The 23,727-nt window shown below is 36.8% G+C and overlaps 2 protein-coding genes across 2 annotated transcripts; both read left to right on the top strand.

The window, feature by feature from the left end:
- The first annotated feature begins 2,860 nt into the window (after window positions 1–2,860).
- LOC306852239 (paired box protein Pax-6-like) lies at window positions 2,861–10,144 on the top strand. Its single transcript, XM_079388947.1, has 8 exons — window positions 2,861–2,999; window positions 4,511–4,637; window positions 5,616–5,780; window positions 5,863–5,945; window positions 6,038–6,194; window positions 6,986–7,056; window positions 7,996–8,125; window positions 8,806–10,144. The coding sequence occupies exons 2-8, from the start codon at window positions 4,529–4,531 to the stop codon at window positions 8,889–8,891; spliced, it is 801 nt and encodes a 266-aa protein (XP_079245073.1). The 5' UTR covers window positions 2,861–2,999; window positions 4,511–4,528; the 3' UTR covers window positions 8,892–10,144.
- Window positions 10,145–13,286: 3,142 nt separating this feature from the next.
- Window positions 13,287–23,254, top strand: LOC306852299 (carbonic anhydrase 4-like; the record flags this gene model as incomplete). Its single annotated transcript, XM_079389011.1, has 9 exons — window positions 13,287–13,313; window positions 13,550–13,679; window positions 15,242–15,412; window positions 15,497–15,645; window positions 15,721–15,792; window positions 15,853–15,925; window positions 16,000–16,163; window positions 16,529–16,698; window positions 23,170–23,254. 9 exons carry the CDS (start codon window positions 13,287–13,289, stop codon window positions 23,252–23,254), a joined length of 1,041 nt encoding a protein of 346 aa, XP_079245137.1.
- Between the last annotated feature and the right edge of the window lie 473 nt (window positions 23,255–23,727).

Below are 23,727 nucleotides of genomic sequence, written 5' to 3'. Positions count from 1 at the left end.
AGTATGACAGGCTTTTACTCTAGTCTTTATCACTTCATTAAAATTAAGCAAAACAAAACGACAAATGTTTACTTTCACAAGCCCTCATGTTGCCTGGAGACTCAATCGGGTAACAAAAAGTGTCGGGAAATGACACCTCTGGGCATTCCTTGGGTCGTTTGTCCAGTCACAGATACCGTACAGACAGTCTGACCCAACATGGCTCAGTTTTTCGACGTATCTTGCTCTGTCAAGCAGCAGAAATGATTGTATGTAGACCATTCTGGGTCAACACCATGCTTTTCCAATGAGGGGGAGAGGATCGTTTTCGACACCGACATACCAAATGATTTACCTAATTGTCTTTATTTTGTTTTTATTCTGTCTTTGTATTTGTTCTTTTGCTGCATTAAAAAAAAATCCCTTTAAATCGTTAAATTTCTGTTGTAAGATTTGGGAACTGGCACAAGGGGGTGCTAACACTTATTAATAATAGCTTGACAGATGCTGATGATAGGCCTAATCACTACATGACTCCGTGTTCACCTTCCTCTTCTGTTGAGATGCTGCTGTGGCTCTGTCTTGGTTGTGTTCCTCTCTCTCTGTCCTCAGGCCCGTGTCTGTTTTTACAGCACGATTGAAGGTGACAGGGACAGAGAGGAGGGGCGGGAGAGAGGATGCAGCGCGGTGTCGCCAGGGGCTGCACAACACGACGGAGAAACTGAACCACAGAGACCAAAAGAAAGTGTCGAAGGAAGTCACCGTTCCACTAAAGTAGCACGACCACCTGTCATAAGCAAACAAGACGGAAAGCTTATTTTTGATTACCTGAGGAAGAAAGCTATTCATTCTCCTCCGTAAAGTGTTGTAGTTCTTCTCTCCGACTGTCCCAGGATGAACTGCGTGAGTTATTTGATAAAGCTGCTCCGCTCAGCTTTGTTTTAAGGACTTGATGAATATTTTTCTTGGCATTGTTGCTATGGTGACCATCTCTTCTCCCTCCACAGCCCCCTCCCGCCCCACTTTTAACCCCCAGCGCTGAAATAGAAGAGAGGTAGAGAGGGATGGGGAGAGTGTGGGGTGGGGGGGTTAGTTAAAAAATGTCATATGCATGTCCTAAAGCTATGTATCTTTGCAAGAAATACACACACGGACCTGCACGGTCACGTGATTAACTCATAAATACACGCATGCACGAGTAGTGGCACATGCACATAGTGAAAATGCACATCTGGACACAACCCAAAATTCTGGTTAATATGTTATAATATGTATGATATAGTTCATATATATCATGACATTAACACAGTCAAAAGGTTAGACACACTTGGCTATGTTTCTTATGATTGAAAAAACATTCTGATATAAATATGATGCTTTAATAATGATGATGATGATGATATGCCCCATTATAAATAGCAAATAAATAAATACATAAATTAATATGCTTTAATAATAATAGTTATTATTAAGATGCCTCAGATATAATAAGTAAAGACATCAATCTGTTTTAATACTACTACCCCTTTATTATTATTTCATTATTTTAATTATTATTATTATTATTATAAGATGTCCACTCAGACACAAATAAATAACAAAATCTGTTTTAATACTTTACTACTATTAATAATAATAATAATAATAATAACAATTACTTGATATTGTACAATGTATTTAATGTTATTTTACATATTTAATTTCCCTGTAACTGCTTGGTAAAGCAGTATATGTGCAGTTTATGAGAGAGACAGAGGTAGGGGATGTAAAGTCTTGTCAACTGGAAATAAAGTAATGTGGCATCCCCCTGTTACACACACACACACACACACACACACACACACACACACACACACACTGGTTTATTTATACCCTCATCCAACTCCCATTGCTCTCTCATTATTCTATCCTCCTCAACTTATAATTTATTGTGTTTATCACATTAAATGTACATTAGTAATTCTGGAAAATCTTTGTGCTTAATTCAAAGAAACTATTATTTATTTCAAAACGTTCAAATTATGATCTAATGTATTCAACGAGAAAGGTCACATCAAATATAATTTAATCAGATTAATTTGAACTGAATTTACCCATATAATTCCCAGTTTTCCCAGATGAGGACATGTATTTTATTCTGTAGATAAAGGGATGTATATATATAAAAAAAAATAAAAAATATTGACAGCATGCTTTATTTTCAATCACAATGAACACGGAGAGACAAAAATTGCTCAATTGGTGTTGCTTTTGTTTCATTTAATGAAACAAGTCTTTGAAATCTACAATTTTATCATTTCAATCAACATTTTCCAATTCAAAATTTCTCTTCCCAGCGTTTTCCAAATGTTTGAAATTGTAACAATGGATATATTTGCATCTTGAGCAATATCTATCTATCTATCTATCTATCTATCTATCTATCTATCTATCTATCTATCTATCTATCTATCTATCTATCTATCTATCTATCTATCTATCTATCTATCTATCTATCTATCTCTCTCTCTGTCTGTCTGTCTGTCTGTCTGTCTGTCTGTCTATCTATCTATCTATCTATCTATCTATCTATCTATCTAAAATGAATGTGTTTTTAAGTTGTGAGAAGAAATGCAAACATTCCCACTTCAGGAATGTCCAACAATCTCTCATTTTCCTCCCAAATCCCACTTTTCTTTTAACATGCGCAGGCTAATTAATATTAAACTGCTCTTGTCTGCCATTCCCCTCTTTTTATTTTTCATTACTCCATTATCTGTAGTGTTTTTTTTCTTTTTGCTGCTCTCTCACTGGCATTAAGTTCAAACTTGACACTGATGTTGACTCACTGTGTCACTCCTCTCCTCTCTCTCTCTCTCTCTCTCTCTCTCTTTAAGGGCAGAAGTGCCTGCAGATGCGTTTCTATTTCTTTGTCACTCCACGCACACAGTTCATTGTTAACAAAGCAAGTTGTCAGGAAACCCTTAACACCATTCAAAAAGAGGGATAACATTGCTGTGCTGCTCGTAATGTAACGGCTGGTGAGTTGGATTTGTATTATTTTTCTTTGCTCTTTCTTAGAATTTTGTTAGAAACTGCTGTATTGAGTCCACAAATATTAGTAAAAGCAACACTCCAAATATTTGAGTAACAAAATGAAATTTTTAGCCACGGTCTAGTTGTTTACCAAAAGTGTCACATTTTGTAGTAAAAAAAAACTAAAGTGCAGGAGTAAAAAACTTACAATAAAAATTCTTACAATATTTAAAAAAAAAAAAATTACAATATATTGTGAAAAAAATGTAAGGGTTATATGTAAGTTTACTGTAAAATACTGTCAATCATGTTTTTTTTTTTTTTTAACTGAGTTACTGTTTATTTTTATGGTGAAAAACAGTAGAAGGGTGTTCATAGAAGTTTTATATAAATATTTTTGGTTGTCAGTAACATACATTAGGTTGTGTTATGTTATTTAGTTGGTGTTTATTGCATTATTTAAATGTCTTTTGTGTTACTCTGATGATCTTTGTGTGATTGACTGTAGTATCGGCCATGTGTTATGGACAGGCCACTTATGATGCATCATATGGCTTTCTGATGTATTTTGCTGGTTATTAGTACATTTTTAGGTAAAAAACAGGTTTTGATACTTTAAATAGTTTGGTATATTAATATGACATCATTAATGAAATGTTTATAAGTTTTAAAATATACAATACAGGCACCAATATGCTGTTCCCAAATACCTGAAATATTGTCACAGCATTTTTTTACAGTTAATTTTTTTTACAGTGATTTTACCGTAAATTTAACAGGATATTTTTTTTACAGTTTCATTTTATTTTTGAACATCTGTTTCTATATGTCTTGGCTACAAACATGCTTTTGAATATTTCCTCTGTTATTTCTTAGGGGACAACACAATACAGTTACAGTATTTGAACACATAATGAGCTTTTTTTAAGGTTAGTTTTCTAGGAAAACCTGCTATTAAAAGCCTACTATAGATTTTTTAAAGCTAAATTAAAACTAAATATAAATCATCATTTTAAAATAATTTATACACACACACACACACACACAAAAAAAAACATGAAATGGAAATGGAAATATATTAAAATATCAAACAACTGATCTGGCCAACAGAAATTATAATGTGGACAGGTAAAGCATTTTTTTTCTTTAAAGTCATTGACAAAGAACATGTCATGTAATGTTGTATGTATGTAATTTAATTCACCTAAATTTCACATTTCTTCTAATGCGCAAATCTGTACACCTAGGGCAAACATGTGACGATCTAATAAATGAACACTGTTAGTATTAATAACTACTACTAATGTAACGGACTCTTCATGTATAAAATGATGCTACTGTAATTGTACTGTACTGTAATGCTACTTTAACATTGATTGTGTGTGAATGCATGATTCTCTTTCATACAGTTTGCTCCTTTTAAATTTTCTGTATAAAAACACATGAGGGTCAAAGGTCATACTGCTTCTTAGGAAATCTAATTTAAATGAATCCTTGTGTCTCGTTCCATTCTGAGTCTGTAGTGGTCAGGTACATGATGTTTGAGAGGTTGACCATGCTGAACATCCAGAGCACCTCAAACTGGAGTGGAGCAAATGACTGGTACCATCAGCAGAACGCAGTTCCCAGCCAGCACAGCACTGGTGAGACGCTTGACGCCGTATAGAAAACACAGATATACGTCTGAACTCCTCTGGCTGTATATACAATAATAAGGCATTAAATGTGTGTGTGTGTGTGTGTGCATGTTTATGTGGTTTATGAGGACACAAATGTGTATAATGACATGGGTATGACAGAGGTATTACAATATGAAGGTGGTTTATGAGGACACTGCCTATGTCCCCGTAATTCAAAAGGCTTAAAAAACATACTAAATGGTGTTTTTTTGAAAATCTAAAAATGCACAAAGTCTCCTGTGAGGGCTAAGTTTAGGTGTAGGGTTGGTGTAGGGCAATAGCACACACAGTTTGTTCAGTATAAAAACCATTACGCCTATGGAGAGTCCCCATAAACCATGTGTGTGTGTGTGTGTGTGTGTGTGTGTGTGCACTTTTTGTTTTAGCTACAACCAGTATTTTAACATTTCTACCAGTCAACAGCTTTGACAAACTGGACTGAATTTCTGTTTCTAACATTTTGAAGAAAAAGCTTATTCTTAAAGGGACAGTTCGCTCAAAAATTAAAAATCTGTCATCAGTCTGTATGAATTTCTTCTGCGGAACACAAAAGAAGATATTTTGAAGAATGTTGGTTTCGGGCCCCACTGACTTCCAACAATATTTCTTTGAAATATTTTGGGTATATTTTTATGTTTCACAGAAAGAATGCATACAAGTTTGGAATGATATTGTTGGGTGTGCTATCCCTTTAAATGCTTGAAATTAATTTTAAAATTGAACCTGCCTATAAATTAATTCAACTAAAATTGTAAGTTTATTTGTTTGTTTATATAAGAAATGTATTTGTTCAGCAATTTTGATTACTTACTACCACTTGTTTTGTTTCGATGATTTGTTATTATTGTAAAATACTTCTATGAAGTAATCGTGAAGAATTCATATAATGATTCCCAGCTTCCACACTTTCATTCTACAGATTAGCAACTATTTTTGTTTTAGTTTCAGATGGCTGCCTGGTGGAGACGGATGGGAGGATGGCAAGTGACGGAGGGCATGTGGAAAGAGATGAAAGAGAAGAGTCTCAACTGAGGCTCCAGCTGAAGAGGAAACTCCAGCGCAACAGAACCAGCTTCACAACAGAGCAGATCGAGGCCTTGGAGAAGGGTAAGAATATCAAAAATATGAATTATATTGCAACAAATGACAACAAATAAAACCAAGCATTTAACTACTAAACTTCACTTAGAGTTTGAGAGAACACATTATCCAGATGTTTTTGCACGGGAGCGACTCGCAAACAAAATCGACCTTCCAGAGGCAAGGATACAAGTATGTAACTGTCCTTATCTTCATGCTGACTTCACAAAACCAGCAAACATGATAAATAATTTCATATATATATATTGGACTTTGATTGACAGGTGTGGTTTTCTAATCGAAGAGCCAAATGGAGGCGAGAGGAGAAGCTTCGAAACCAGAGGAGGTCTGGAGGTGGGACTTCCTGTGCTCAAGCACACGCTCCACTGAACACATCCTTTAACTCAGCTGTCTATCATCATCCGCATGGCAACAGTGCAGGTGGGAATGGAGATTTACATAAATGAGAAATTTGAATACTGTACTGGCCACTTTCTTATATATATATATATATATATATAATTTTTTTTGTATGTGAATGAGTTTATGTTTCTAGTGAACTTAAAAACATTTTAAACACTTTAAATCAGTTTGGAAATTGTATGAATAACTGTAATAATTGATTTACCTAATTAAAATGTATTTGTTTGTGACTGAATTTGTTTAGCAATTTTTGGTTACATAATTCTCACAATTCAGTTTGTGTTCATTCATGATGTTGATGCTTTAATAAATATTTATATGGATTAATAATTACTCTTAAGAATTCACATATAGTCATTAATGGCCAAGCTGTACCTCATATGTGACCCTGGACCACAAAACCAGTCTTAAGTGTAATTGTTTCAAGGTTTGTTATGATAGGATAATATTTGGCCGAGATACAACTATTTGAAAATCTGGAATCTGAGGGTGCAAAAAAATCGAAATATTGACAAAATCACCTTTAAAGTTGTCCAAATGAAATTCTTAGCAATGTATATTACTAATCAAAAATGAAGTTCTGATATATTTATGGTAAGAAATTTACTAAATATCGTCATGAAACATGATCTTTACTTAATATACTAATGATTTTTGGCATAAAAGAAAAATCGATAATTTTGACCCATACAGTGTGTTTTTGGCTATTGCTACAAATACACCCCGGCGACTTAAGACTGGTTTTGTGGTCCAGGGTCACATATGTTTTTTATTATTTATTTTTTTCTCACATCTTTGTGTGTGTTTAGCATCCATGCTCAGTCAGAGTGACACAGCTCTCCCCAGTTACAACACTCTATCAGTCTACTCTGGGGTTCAGGTGAGACACTACTGCTCACTTTAGGAGATTCACATTTCTAGCAAAACATTGCACTGCCAATTTATCAGGGCTATGTGCATCTGATGAAGTCGTGGCCTAATGGTTAGAGAGTCGGACTCTAATCCAAAGGTTGTGGGTTCGAGTCTCAGGCCGGCAGGGATTGTAGGTGGGGGGAGTGAATGTCCAGCGCTCTCTCCACCCTCAATACCACGACTGAGGTGCCCTTGAGCAAGGCACCGAACCCCCAACTGCTCCCCGGGCGCCGCAGCATAAATGGCTGCCCACCGCTCCGGGTGTGTGTTCACTGCTGTGTGTTAACTGTTGTGTGTGTGCACGTTGGATGGGTTAAATGCAGAGCACGAATTCCGAGTATGGGTCACCATTCTTGGCAGTATGTCACTTCACTTCATTTGTACTATTATGTATTAGCGTCCTCTTGTGGTGACAATGAACCTTACATCAGCAATCACCAGAAAATCTGCCTGTCTTTAGAGTGGAATAGCCTACTAGCTGACTACTTACTGAATGTGTAATAGTATCTACACAGAACAAAATGAATATGGCATTAAAACTGCATTATTTAATGATTAACGTTTCAAACAGTAGTATCACATGATAACACATGAAAAAAAATCATGTTTAATTCAATGTTATTTGTCATTTTTTTAGTAATATTATTTAATATTAACCATTTCTGAATGAAAATGGTTTCTGAGTATATTCCACATCATTTATAGAGTAGTGCAGCTGACATGCAATGCTTATTGTTGTACATTTTGGCAAATATAGTAATGTTTCTAATACTGTGTATAGTGATATAGTATAAAATGCATACTGTGCACAATAGTATGTTGGTATATGATTCTGTTCTTCACTGCATTTCAATACTATTTTAAATTATTCTTTTTTTTTTTCACTCTACTGGACCTTTCTTTGCAGTCGGCTCCTTCTCCATCTGCCTCCTCATACTCGTGCATGCTGCCTCCATCCCCGTCTGCACCTCACTCTTTTGAGACGTCGTACTCCTCTCCCCATCTACCACCTCCTCCTTCAGCTAACACCAGCACAGGTGAGTCTACCAGCTCTTCAATTACTGTCTGTATGACAGCTAGAGCCCTGTGTTATCATCACAAGATCTCGACAATTACTATCTGAAACACTTTTAATAGCCCCTGTCTATTTATTGATTTAGTTAATTGTTTGTTGGTTGTTTTAAAGGAATAGTTTGCCTAAAAAGTTCATATTTGCTGAAAATGTACTTACTTCTAGGCCATTCAAGATGTAGATGAGTTTGCTTCTTCATCCGAAGAGATTTGGAGAAATGTAGCATTATATTATTGTTCACCAATGGATCCTCTACAGTGAATGGGTGCCGTCAGAATGAGAGCGGATTAAACCATCACAATAATCCACACCACTCCGGTCCATCAGTTTGAGAAGTGAAAAGCTGCGTGTTTGAAAGAAACAAATAATAGTAATCGATGGACTGGAGTAGTGTGGATTATTCGTGAATTATTGTTTTGTTTTTATCAGCTGTTTGTACTCTGATTCTGACGGCACCCATTCACTGCAGAGGATCCATTGGTGAGCGAGTGATGGAATGCTACATTTCTGCAAATCGGTTCCAATGAAGACACAAACTCATCAACATCTTGGTAAATTTAATCGTCAGATAATTTTAATTTTAGACCGAATTATTATTTTAATAGATAAAAGTGCATTATTTTTTTCTGTCTTTTTCTGCTTTAGGCTTGATTTCTCCCGGTGTTTCTGTACCTGTACAGGTACCAGGAAATGATCAAAATATGGGGCAGTATTGGGCCAGACTGCAGTGAAAAGAAAAGGGGAGGTAGAATTTGCATTAGAATACTAAACATGTATGTTTACAAAAGGTAAAAAAAACTCTGCTCTAAACTCTGAGGAAAATAATCATCTGATGGTTAAACCTAAAGAACAAAATTCCATAATTTGACATACACATTTATTACCATATTATTAGATTTGGGGTAAGTGATTAATGACAAAATTTTCATTTTGGGGTGGAGTAACCCTTTAATCAATGACCAATATATAGCTGTATGATTTAAAAAGCAGAAAGCAGTGACAATCACATCAATGAATACATATGCAAAATCTATTGCCAAAACATCTCCAGCATATCTCATCTGGCAAGCCAAAGTATTTATATTGAACATAATGTCATACAGTATATATTTATGACTCTGAGAAAATGTTTGAATTTTAGGAAACTATCTCTGTGCTTAAACTTCAATTTATGGATTATGTATGAATGCAAAGAGTCTCTTTGTGTATGTGTGTGTGTGTGTGTGTGTGTGTGTGTGTGTGTGTGTGTGAAGGAGAGAGAGAAATAAGGATTTACAATGTGGTCTGAAAGCACTAATGAAATTGCTTCTTTTTTCATTCTTTTGAAATTAACAACAAACTTATTTGGTTCAAATTTTATCAGCAAAACATGAAAAGTTGAACTGAAAAAAATTTACATTAATTTCAGAATGTTCAGAATCTAGCTTTTTATTTAATGACAGCCACGAATAGTTCACCCATGAATGAAAAACAGCTAAAAAATTTGCTCATCCTCAGGTCATCCAAGATGTAGATGAGTTTGTTTCTTCACTGCAACAGATTTGGAGAATTTTACCAACATCACTTGCTCACCAATGGATCCTCTGCAGTGAATGGGTGCCGTCAGAATGAGAGTCCAAACAGCTGATAAAAACATCACAATAATCTGCAAGTAATCCACACCACTCCAGTCCATCAGTTAATGAATTGTGAATTGAAAAGCTGCGTGTTAACTTTAAAATGTTTATTCTGGACAGAATTCCAGTCCATAATTGATGGACATTAATTGATGGATTGGAGTCATGTGGATTACCTGTGGATTACTGTTATGTTTTTATGCTAATTTCCCACAAATCTGACTATTCCTTTAAACTGGTATTTTAAAATATTTTGGTCAATTTGTGACCCTACTGTACTATATGTGGATGTTGTGTTCACTCAAGATAGTCAACCTACTTCATGTATGCATTAAACCCTTTAATAAAATATATATCTTGCAATCATGAACTGTTGTAATTGTTTTACATACAGCATCAAATGTAAATGGTTTCAATTTTATAAGGGATATTCTGATTGCAATACACCAGTCACATACATTTTTCTATATCTTTTGTAGCATTTGGACCAATCAGACACACTTTTATTAATTATATTTAATGAATAATCCAGCAAACCTTCTCATTCAACAAACAATCTGTGAGGCTCTATGGACCCTTCCCCCGAAAAGAGCACCCTAAAGGGCTCAGTTACCAGGTCAACCATCTGATAAGACTGTTTTATTGCTCAAACGTTTGTGAGATGTGACGTGCCCTAAGAACGGACCCTTCTGAAACCCAAGCAATGCCCATACAAACAAAACTTTCCTCCTTGTCACTCATAGACAAACCTTTCTACAGATAAACATGCATCCCAGGACATTGTGTGTATGATTGCAACTATCTTGTATAGTGTCTCTTGCACTGTATTTTGTTTTATGCATGCTTTATGAGTGAAGTACTAATGTAACCCCACCTATATCGCGTCTCCTACCAAATTAATGCTCATTTGATGACGCACACTTTGGTGTACAGCCAGGTATGTGTGCAATTCACACCAGTCAGCGAGCGTTAATGGCGGAGGGGAAAACTGCAAAATTTTCAAAATAATACTGTTATGTGTCATGAAATGCCGTTGTAAGAGTATTTCAGGCAAGAATTGTTTAAAACTCAAATCTGCGGGTTATTTATAAATAGATAGCCTATTTGTGATCTTGGAGACGTGAGCTCCACGTGATCACTGGGCGCTCAGTGTTCATGTATCCGTCGAGAGCAGCCTCACAGCAGCTAGTCCTTCTGACATCTGCCGCTGGCTCTGATATCTCTCTAGTGGTTAAACATGAGGTAAAACTAGTTTTGGGTATATCTAACAGGCAATCTTTGGTCTCATGAATCTATTATTTCTTCCAGGTCATATAGTTTTGGCTGAGCACAAAGTTATGTTTCATAAATTATTGATTTATTTATTAATCGTAATACAGCATTTACTTTGTTAGCGTGACTGAATTGTTTGCTTTTGTCTTTATTTCCTATTACATAAGTCTCTTATACTTTATACTTATACTTTTATAATGGCTATTATTGTTCATTATAACTGACATTTAACAAAAAAGGCAGAGTTGTGCTTGCCATATTTCATTTTATTATAAATAAAGTGAATCAGAGAATATGTGCACATATTACCTAAGAGTGTACGCTTTGCATGAACCACATTTTTGTGGCTATTAATATTTTAAATGAAACAGAATAGAGGCAACGCTGTTTGATAAAATATTTCATTTCACTGTAATATACGTTCCCTGAACTACATTTTTGCGGCTATTAATATGTTTACATGAAAACAAAAAGAGGCAGTGGTGTTTGATATCGTATTTCGTTGTATTGTAATACAGTGTAGATAATTTAGGCAAGCTGACTGACGTTATTAACTACGTTGCTGTTCCATTTGCAGAATTACCGGACTTGCGTTCTCCCGTCTTTGGGAGATTGCACTCCCGAGTCGAACTTGCGAAGTCTGAACTACCGAGGGTGCAAGTCCGAACTTTGCGTACTTGGTATTGAGAAACGGCCCTGAGTCCTTCGGATGCAGCCTTTGATATGGGACACAGCTGTAGTTAGCGGCTTTTTGTTTATTTTCTAGCAATAAACTTTATTGTTAGGGTGAAGTTTTAGTTATTGTTAGGGTGATGTTTAGGGTAAAGGTAGGGTAGGGTTGGTAGGGTTGTTTTTGTATTCTTTGCGTACAAAAAGTGTTCTCGTTGTTTCATAAAATTCAGATTGATCTACTGATGGCAGATGGATTATTTTGACAATGTCTTTCATACTTTTCTGGGCCTTGACAGTGTTATTTACTTGGTGGTCGACGGGACACTAACAAGCCTCCCGGTTTTCATCCAAAATATCTTAAAATGTGTTCAGAAGATGAACAAAGCTTTTACAGGTTTGGAATGACATGGGTGTATGTGATTAATATATCTAAATTACCTATAGTAATTAGCAAGGGAAATTGTGGCCTAATGGTTAGAGATTCGGACTCGTAATCCAAAGTCTCGGGCCGGCAGGGATTGTAGGTGGGGGGAGTGAATGTCCAGCGCTCTCTCCACCCTCAATACCACGACTGAGGTGCCCTTGAGCAAGGCACCGAACCCCCAACTGCTCCCCGGGCGCCGCAGCATAAATGGCTGCCCACTGCTCCGGGTGTGTGTTCACGGTGTGTGTGTGCACTTTGGATGGGTTAAATGCAGAGCACGAATTCCGAGTATGGGTCACCATACTTGGCCGTATGTCACGTCACTTTCACTTAAGCCCCAGAGACTGATCCCCAGTGAAGACCCTGTCTCCAAGATGGCCATCGGGACAAGACCACAGGAAACAGATGAGTCCTTTGCACAATCTGATTCTGCTTTAGCCTAGACTAAACTGCTGATTTTGTCTGTCCAGAGGAGAATGACACTATTTTGACAAACTATTTCCCCGTCTTAATACTGTAAAGCTTATATAAAGCCACCCAGCTTTATATGAAGCTGATGTAAAGCTGCTTTGACACAATTTTCATTGTTAAAAGTGCTATACAAATAATATAACATAATATATATTCATGACGAAATTTTCATTTTGGGGTGGAGTAACCCTTTAAGGTGTGTTTAATTGGGGTTGGAGCTGAACTCTGCAGGGCAGTAGCTATACATCATTTTATTAATTCATTAATTTTAATTAATTTATTTATTTTGCATATTTTGAAAGTCTAACAGCACCCCGGCCATGAAAATCACCCCACCAGCAGACCACTAAGTGCTGAAGTAAAAAGGACTCTGCAGAGGCATAACCCACACAAGGCTGATGACATCCCCGGCTGGGTGTTTAACACAGTTGGGTGATGAACACAGCTAACAGACATTTTTAACAGATTTTACTAACACAGTCTTTGATCCATGCTTCAAAACACCACAGTGCTAAATAAATCAATATCCTACCTTAAAGGGATAGTTTAGAGTAGAGTAGTAGTTAGAGTAGTATAGTGTTTTCATTCTGTGGAAATCAATATGGAGCAGAAACTAGTTGATTTCCCTCATTCTTCAAAATATCTCGTTTTGTGTTCAGCAGAAGGAAAACATGATACAGGTTTGGAGCAACTTCAGGGTGAGCAATGCTGGACCGACACCTCATGATTTAAGCCTTGATTTTCAATCGCAGGTAGTTTTGTGGAAATCTCTGACAAATGCCCAAAATCTGAGGCAAATCTGTGCTTGTTTACCTGAATGACAGTTGTGTAGCGTGCATTATCAAAGACGTGATCAAAGAGAAGCCCCAAAGCATTGCTGATGCCTGTGGGATATTTAGCATTCTAAATATCTTGACCTATCGGTGACTCACAGTCCTGCAGTGTGAAATGTGCTTTGACTGGAAATGACCTCGGCAATGACCTACAGCCAATGAGAGAGCATGATACAGAGCAAAGTAAAGTTTATATCAAAGTAAAGACATATCAAAGTCGCTTGGTTGAAGGTAACCAAATTTGGGTTGTTTTGCAACCCACTGATGGGAAAATATGAACAAACCTAACCGTGGGTCATTTTCGATCTAGAATTTTGGGTTGTTCATTAAACCCGGTATATTAAATAAGTTAATAGTTATGCTCGTTAATTTTTAAAGGAACACTAGCTCATTATTTACCTTAAACATGGGTTAATATTTCCGGATTAACACATTTTTAAATATACTACACAATCACTGTTTCCAATGCACCCTTTATTTTAGGATGAATACAATTCTGAATACAGCATTTATCTGTCAGTCATGTGTAAAAGTTTACCTACATTTAAACTTGTTTAACAAATAATTCATGTGTAATCAACCATAGTCTGTAATCTCCCTTTCCCCTGAAATGGGGGAACTTTTCATGCTTAAATAGTTTTAATATTAATATTATTACTTTAATATCTAATATTACTTCAATTCTTTGGTATTTTTTCTAACGAGCTACTCTAACTTTTACTTGAGTCAGTATCCATAAAGGTATCTTTACTTTTACTCTGATATGATGACTGGGTAATGTAGACAACACTGACTGTCTACAACATTTCTTTCCTTAATAAAATACATAAGTTACATCTGACATGCATATGAGGAAACCAACTGAACATGGATTCTGGGTTATGAACTGGCCATCAAACTACCTGTTTGGGGATGGGGAGTTTGATTGCTGTCAACCTAAATTTTCATCAAACACCTGAACCAAATTGGCCTAATCACTTAACACCCTAGGTACCACCTGTCCCAATGAGCTCGTTTTGATACCTGGTTAATCACGTCTTTGCACATTTCAGAACTTTGAAACTCTTTTGAGTATAAAGCCTTCATACACAGTGGTTTTTAAACAGGGTTTTGCAGATTTAGTATAGGAGCCAGGTTTGGGTTGCCATTTGAAAAAAAAAAAAGAAAAAAAACGAGCTGAAGGTAAGTGTAGTAGTTAAGGACTGAAAGAGTTTAAGCATTTAGTTGGCCAAAATGGTGAGATAGCAGTTTGTTGTTGCACTAAAACCTGAGAAGTGAATCACAAAAATGTGTATTAAAAACTTTTATCTGCTTTTAATGTGATATTTAAGTGTTGTTTTTGGAAGGAGCTATGCTTTTTTTTTTTTTTTTTAATGGCTTTGCCAGATAATTGCATAACAAAACTGGGCAGAGTGTTTGCACAACTTTTGCTGTGTTTTTTTTTTTTTTTTTTTTTTTTTTTTTTAGATGAATGCTTTCATAACCTGCCTTGCTGTTTGTCTGTTGCATGAGGTGTGCAGTACACCAACACCTGTGTGTAAGTGTTTTTGTAATTTGATTACTTTGACATTTCCATGGCCTAATGTTGCATTGTGTATTGTGACGTTTCAAACATTACTCTCCCTTTTCATGTGCTGCTTCTTAGCTTGGTGCTATCATAGTCCTTCGTGTAGTAAGTAGTTTTATGTTTTAGCAAACTTTCTATTAAGTCTTACAGCGGTTTCAGAATCAGATTATACATGATTTTATGCTAATTATCTGGTGGGGGTGTTGATCTTTCCTCTGCATCTCAGGTGATCTCGTTTGGCCCATAATCGCAGAAAAAGACTGCAATGGCACTCAACAGTCTCCAATAGATATTGTAACCGCCAATGTGCAGGCTAATACTAATCTGACCGCTTTCACCTTCACTGGCTACAATGACAAAGCAATGTTAAATGAGATTACAAACACTGGTAGGACAAGTGAGTAGCATAACGTCTCATATCTTGTGTAAGAATTACTGACTGGGAACAGAATCTGTTTAATGTTGTGGTTTCACTCTTCAGTTAAAGTTACACTTGACCAGAAGATGCATGTGGAAGGAGGTGATCTGCCAGGCCTGTTTGCCAGTAAGCAGTTTCATCTTCACTGGGGTAATGGCAGCGCCACACCTGGATCTGAACATAGTGTGAATGGCAAACGATACCCCATGGAGGTTTGAAAATGATGTGACTACAATTTAAAGGTTTTGTCTTGTACTGATCTTCTAAAAGGGTTTTGTGTATCTCAGTTGCATATCGTGAATGAGGCTAAAGTCAACGGCAGTGTACCAGTGTTTGCAGCTCTCGGTATCTTCATTGAGGTATGTCCCTTTTTTGTCTCTGATATTTGGAGAAACCGTTTTAATTGTAATCTCCCACAGGCCTCTAATGACACTGGGAAACCAGAGAGCTGGAAGACCTTAACGTCTTATCTTGCAGAAATTGCGAGTGCAGGTTTGGACACTTTCCTACAGTAAGTGGTTCTGTGTGCTGGTAATGTACACAAGTTAATGTGTTAATTTTTTCAGGTGATAAAACGAAAGTTTCTGACACTCTCACCATGGATGATCTGCTTCCTGGAGTGGACAGGACCAAGTATTACCGCTATCTTGGCTCTCTGACTACACCAAATTGTGACGAAGGTGTGATTTGGACAATCTTTAAAGACCCCATTCAAGTCAGCCAAGATTTGGTAAGTCTAGACCGTACACAAATATTTAGGGCTAAACTCAAGGTTTCTGTATTTGGGTTGCACATAAATTGCATTAGTTTTAATAGGCTAAAACAATGTGACATCAGTCATGCATAAGATTTTGATAAAACAGATTTTTAAATGCACAATAACTTAAACCTGGTTATTGTCGGTGCATCAGGTTTTTAGACTATCACTTAACAGTGAATATTGCTTTAAATACAGCTAGACTCATCTGAATTGTGTTTTTTCTTTAATTTCTCCCATCCATTGGGAGGAAAGGATCAAAGTGTCTTGTTTCAGGATATATATATACATATATGTGTTTTTTTTTTTTTTTTTTTTTTTTTTTTTTTCTCAAATAGATTGACCTCTTCACTACGACGGTCTACATCAACCAGACCACCAACTCCCCTCTAATGACCAACACATTCAGGGGTGTTCAGCCCATCAATGGCAGGATTGTGATGTCACCAGGAGCAGGTCCCAAAATTACTGGCCTCATAAAGCCAACATCCGTTACCAAAACGACCAGGTTTGTAGGCAACAAAACTACTGGCCTCATAAAGCCAACATCAGTTGCCAAATCTACTAGTCTTGTAAAGCCGACGTCAACTGCAACAAACCCATCGCTGGCTCTCAGTTTTCCTCTTCTGAGTGTCGTACTCCTGTACTGTATCCTATCTTTGTAATCTGGTTCTCAAAATGCTGAGCTTAAGATGGCTTTGTGACCGTGAAATCTTCCATTTAATGTTATAGATTGTTTAAATAAATAAAAGGGTGGGGGGGGAGGAGAAAGCATCAGCAATGTCAAGAGATTTGTCAGTTTTAACTGATTTAATATCATTGTAGGAGTCTCCTCTTTCTTTCCTAGTTCTCCTTCTCTGCTTGTTTCCTGCATCTGTTTAATGCGAAACTGACTTCCAGGTTGTGCGCTAAAGACTTTATTTGGTTGTGGTGCTGGGTACTTTGTATAGAAGTTAGCTGTTTGATTTGCACCATCTTGAGTGATATTTGAGCTGCTTGTGGTCTTTACATGAATGCACTTATTGTAATTATAGTGTCAGCTTGTACAGAAGTGGAATGTTTCTTTTGAATGAATGCAGGCAACATACTGAGGGCGGAGGACATGTCACTGATTCAACTTGCGTTTTAGAAAGTTTAATCCATTTTCTGTCTTGGAAAAAAAGTGAAACCGTATCTAGTGCTTGTTGTGACTTGTTCCTCCTCTCAGATCTTGGGTTGTAGCGTCCCACAGGTGTCGCTGTAAAGGTGGGGTTGGTTTTGAGTGCGCACAAGGTTTGTGTCCTTGTCTGCTTATGTGACTGGATTACTGAAGCATTGTGACAAGTGTTCAAGCGGTTAACTTTGTTTTAAGATTAATTCAATAAAGTTTAAAACGATTGTATAAAATGTGTCCTTTTTCACACCAGGGGAGGCAAATGATTCCATTTATCTTTGTCTTTAAATGATCTGTAAAGGATGACAATATACTTGCACTTCTACACTGACAAACCGAATCTGAGCTGTGTAGATGACTAAATTGTAGTCCATTACATATAGTTGATGTAATCTAGGTTAAATTGTGAATTTTTTTTTTTTTTCATCTCTTGTCTTTTAAACAAGTTTAATTGGCAATGCAGTAAACGTTACACTTAAACCAGGGTTTCCCATGGGCTTAATGTAAAAAAAATAATTATCAAAAAGCTAAATTCAGAGTAAAAAAATTAACAGGGTTTTTTTTTTTTTTTTTTTTTTTTTTTTTTTTTAAATGTGCCGTTTCCTTTTCTGGTTCGGGACACGGTGACCATCTGATAAATTTCAAGGTTTAAAAAAATCCAGTAATAATACCAAATGGCTTCCACTTAAACTCTCTTGTGCTATCAAATTGAAGTATGTTAAATGAATGTAATAAAGACTTCTGCCTGTGTGTTTGCAGTAGCATAGACACCAGAAGATAATGGTTGCTAGATTGATACAATTTGACTGGGTTTTATCTGGTGTAGGACAACATTTAATAAAAACAAAAACCTTTTGGAATGATAAAAGTGTGGATGGTGAATAGAACTAAATTTCTATCCTTTTGACTCAAATGGGATGGCTTGACGGGAACTCTCGTTGCCAGTTGACGTTCCCTATGGCCACTCGATCATTGCGGGTCAAAACTCTGTACGAAAGCTGGCTCCAAGAAGAAAATGACTATATGGGCATATGGTTGTACCCCAAAACATCAGTGCCGTCCCCAGTGATGTCTTTTGAATGCTTTTGCATTAATACAGTATTGCAACCTGAACTGTATTACAGTAAAAACTGACTGATAAAGAACGCTGAATGTACAACTAGCAGATAGTCAGTTGGGATTATATGCAAGTTTATTTAACCAGCTTTTGTGTGTGATGTAAAGGTTGCTTGGAGATGTTTCCTTTAAAACAAAACAAAAACTGTTAAATGATCTTCAGTGCAGTTCCGCTTCTGCTTCCTTCCACACAAATAATACTAAAAGCAAATGATTTCCATGGTATGGATATTTTCAGGAGATTGTTAATTTATTAATCTGCTATATTGAATGATTCATTTTATGAATCACACGTATTTGAGAAATGGTCGTAAGATCAATTTTAGAATGGTTTCTGCACAACATTTTATAAATGAGGCCCAGGTTGTTGATTGATAGACTGGAGTGCTGTGGATTTTTGTGATGTTTTTATCAGCTGTTTGGACTCTCATTCTGACGGCACCCATTCACTGCAGACTGCTAAATGCTAAAAATACTCATGCTAAATTTTTCCAAATCTCCAATCCAGTGAAAAATCAAGCTACAACTTGAGTGGTCTAATGTCCTAAACACACTGCATGATTTTCGGCTATCTCAGACGAAAGATTGGTATCGTGAAGCAATCGTGGCCAATCACGATTGGCTTCACAATGCCAGTCTTTCGTCTGGGACAGCTGAAAATCGTGCAGTGTGTTTCGGGCTTAAGGTTGAGTAGCCTAAATTTTTATTTTTGGGTGAAGTATTCATGTGGCACGTGCCAGACAGCAGAATGTTACTCTCCAAGCTTAAAAGCCCCACTAGAACAGAACCCAGTGCAATTTTTATAAGCAGAACAATCAAAAGTTGAGCATGTCCACAAATGGTGATATTGCCATCTGTGTCTTGAAATGGTTTTTACGAGTGCAGTACAATGCTGCAGCATTACACACAGCTGGATTTCTTTGTGAAGTGTGTGTCCTTATTTGAAATTCAAGCCTATTAAATAAACCATAAACATCTTAATTTCAGAACAAAGATGGGGTTTGTGAGTATTTCCGACATGAAATTGTAGTGTTACACATTTCCTTATCTCAAAGGTAGGCCTATATGAAATATAATCAAGGGAGTGAGAAATCCAGAGAGTCTGCTGACTGTTGAATGCTTCTACAGACTACTAAAGGATCAGGTTCCATTTCAAAGAGGAGAAAAGGACAAACTGTTGTATTACCTGCTTTCAGGGGACATAAATGTGAGCGTGAACTACTGTTACACTTGGTCTTTTGTCCTACTTTATTGTTAAATGGATCGTGTTCATTGTTCAAAATGCTTAAGCAAATGGTTCTTTCATTGTATGGAGAGTGTGCAATTTCTGTAATATGATATTAGCACAAACAATTCCACTTATCTTCAAATGAAAAACGATCTTATTACAGCACTGTTGTGTAACATTAAAAATGCATGTTACAATATTTTAAAATAAAAAAGAGCATAATAATAACAGCAAAAAGACAATTATGTTATTTATAATGACCTATTTGCATTAATTAATTTAAGCCATAACTTGTTTGTTACTTGAAATTTAGACGTTAACTGAAATAAAAATAACTTGCCAAGGTAACATTTCTTATTTTAAAATTTTAACCAAATAACTAAAACTAAATTAAATTCAATGAATCAAAAATTTCTGACAACTATGTAGACATACCAAATCTAGTAAAAATGTCAAAAATGCACAAAAGCTTTAAAAAACAGAAAATACAAAAATCTAATTCAAAATACTAACAAAAATGTTCATGTCAGTGTTCCTAAATAACCATATGAAAACTATAACAAAAATACAAAATGCGTATAATTACATAAGTAATTATAATATTTATGTAACTATTTGTTTGTTAAAAGGATGTCACCACTTACCCCTATATCTTTCCAACCTGTATGACTTTCTTTCTTCATGAAATACAAAATAAGGTTTTTTTTGTTTGTTTTTTTACATATAATAAAGGCAATGTTGTTTTTACCCCACTGACTTTCATTGTATGGTCAAAAAACTGTGTTTAGGAGAACAAAAACAGTTTTGGTATGACATAAAGGATACGATTTGAATGCACTTCCCCTTCAAGAGAACACGTTTCAGTGCTGTTTGTGGGAAACTACTGCATCAAAACTCTCCTTCCACTGTCCTGTCTACATTCTGATTTCTGAAGAAACCTAGAAATTCATCTTACAGACGTGTAATCTTACTGTTTAAACTGCATATATATATTAATGCATATGCATTTATTATAATTATGTCAAATGCTCAAATACTTTCACTGACGTGATGTGACATTAATTTTCTTAGTTTAGGTGGTTCACCCACACTCATGTCTGGTTTACTATCTATGAGTGAAGTGAAGTGAAGTGACATAGGTGACCCATACTCAGAATTCGTGCTCTGCATTTAACCCATCCAACGTGCACACACACAGCAGTGAACACACACACAGCGTGAACACACACCCGGAGCAGTGGGCAGCATTTATGCTGCGGCGCCCGGGGAGCAGTTGGGGGTTCGGTGCCTTGCTCAAGGGCACCTCAGTCGTGGTATTGAGGGTGGAGAGAGCGCTGGACATTCACTCCCTCCACCTACAATCCCTGCCGGCCCGAGACTCGAACCCACAACCTTTGGATTAGAGTCCGACTCTCTAACCATTAGGCCACGACTATGTGGGGACTCTCCATAGGCGTAATGGTTTTTATCGTTCTACACCAACCCTGTATATAAACCTACCCCTCACAGAATACTTTCTGCATTTTTACGTTCTCAAAAAACTCATTATGTATGATTTATAAGCTTGTTTGCCCATGAGGACCTCAAGTTAGGTCCTCACAGTGACACGAGTCCCCATGAGTTGATGTGTATTCAGGTATAAGTCCCCACCCGGACTGAAAAATAAGATCACACACGCACACGCACGCACACACACACACACTTGTTTCGCTGTACAAACCGTATATTCGATTGCCCTACACCAACCCTAAACATAAACCTAGACTTTTTGCATTTTAGATTTTCAAAAAACTTAATTCTGTGATTTATAAGCTTCAATTTAGGTCCCCACCGTGACACAAGTCCCCATGAGTCTGTGTGTATTCAGGTTTAAGTACCCACTGGTATACAAAAACAGGTACACACACACACACACACACACACACAGAGAGAGAGAGAGAGAGAGAGAGAGAGAGAGAGAGACAGGGGTCACTCAGTCAGCTGGTATTTCTGACCTTATGATACGCAATGTCTGGAATGCTAATCATTCTTGTTTATCTCCTCATCTCAGTTCTTTCTTCTGAACTCTGCCCATGGGACACATCCTGGATTGTTTTCAAGCTGGTTTCTTTTAAAATTGTTTTGTGATCACAAACAAATGATTGCTGCAGAACTTGATTCTTACAATTAAATTTTGCCTAAAGGTGACACCGTAACTAGCCTTTCCAGAGGACAAAATGTTCCTGAAGCTATAGGTCCATTAAAGGTGTGTGTAGGTGAAGTCTGAACATTCCAGTCCTAATGACGCTGACTAATGCGGTGATAGAAGCCAAACACATGTGACACCGAAATATTAGAACAAAGTCTTAGCAGGCATATTATTGTTGACTAAAACTAAAACCAAAAACATAAAAAAAAAAAAAAAACTTAAAATAATTGTTAACTGAATACACACACAGTAGTTCAGTAAAAAAACAACACTGAGTCCTGAGGTCTTCTAAGTCTGGAATGAAAAATGTTGATAATCCTTTTATAAGGTACAAACATTTGGAACATTTGTGTCATTAGCAGTGATTAAATCTTGACAGGGCTCACATGCATGGAACATCGTGTGATGTATGCTAATAATGTTGAGATGAGCTGTGCTGTCAGATAACTCATTGGTCGTGACAAAAAAGACAAATCTTTTACAAAACAAGATTAAAATACACACTTACATTGACTCCAAAAATGCTCAAATTGTAATAATTGCATAGCCAATGAAAGACAAAGAAGAATCCCAGTAAAAGATATTCAGCTGAAAGGCAAATTTATTCTATAACTATATATATATCATTCAAATTGAATGACTCAATTAGCTTAAAGGTTTTAATTAATTTTGATGTCTGAAATTTACATTGAATAATATTTATTGAATAATAACAACACCATGCATTACAGTATAAAGTACTATATATATATATATATATACAATTTGTTGGCCAAATCCGGAAATGAGTTAGCATTTTAGCACTTCCAGCTCCATCATCTTTCATGTCTGAAATAACGTCTGTGGTGAACACAAACTCTCGATATTTTGATACTTTCATCAGACAATACATGAGAAATACCTCATTCACTTTTTAACATTTTACTTGTCTTTTACCACTACATGCTTTATGAGTGAAGTACTAGTTAATGTAACCCCACTTATATCGTGTCTCCTACCAAATTAATGCTGATTTGATGACGCACATTTTGGTGTATACCACCTTCTCATAGAATGCCAGGTGTGTGTGTAAATTAAAGTATAGACTGCCAGAGCCTTTCGAGCATGCGCTCAGACAAAGGGTCATAAAACCTCCCAATATTTACAGCCTTCCGCTTGGAAATTCAGCCTTTCTCATTGGTCAAGCCCATCCTGAAAGGTGTGACTCTTCCCTGACTTTAAAGGGCTCACGCACAGGTCCGTCTCGCTCTTCTGCTAAATCTTCCGATTTCTGCCTGTGTGGTTGGACTCACAGAGCGCCTGAGTTGGTGCGGGTGTGCCCGGCAGGCCCCAACATAGAGCCGTGTGCGGTCTCCCCAGCCTGGGGAGATGGCACCTGACCACTGGAGTTTAATACCACTGGAGTTCATCTTCACTCAACCCTGGAATTCACCATCATGGAAAGGCCCTCGCTCAGACATTTCTCTCTCCCTGCTCCCGGCAGTCTCTGCATCTTCATTTATGGATTACGGCCTGCAGTTCCACTGCGGCCCACAGGGTCAACAGGCCCCATTTTACACCCAGCCATGTGCTTACTTAGGAGAGAGGACTCTCTCAACCCAAACAGAGTCAAGAACAACCTCGGAGTTTCAAGAGATTGCAACTTCGGCCATCGAATGGAACCATCCAGACCTTCTACAGAAGCTTCACGGGACTCTCGTTCTCATTGCAAGTATCCAAATGCAAGTATCGTTCCCTGCACCACACAGAGGTTTGTTATAAGCTATCGTATACTGTGCTTTGAATTAGAGACTGATGGTTCTTTCAGATGGTCAAGTCAGCCTCATTTCCCCTGTTTCTGTCCGGTTTCATT

Source organism: Barbus barbus (assembly GCF_936440315.1).
Source record: "Barbus barbus genome assembly, chromosome: 32".
Classification (NCBI taxonomy): Eukaryota; Metazoa; Chordata; class Actinopteri; order Cypriniformes; family Cyprinidae; genus Barbus; species Barbus barbus.
Note: the sequence above shows the minus strand (reverse complement) of the source record. Positions and strands in the feature narration are given on the sequence as shown.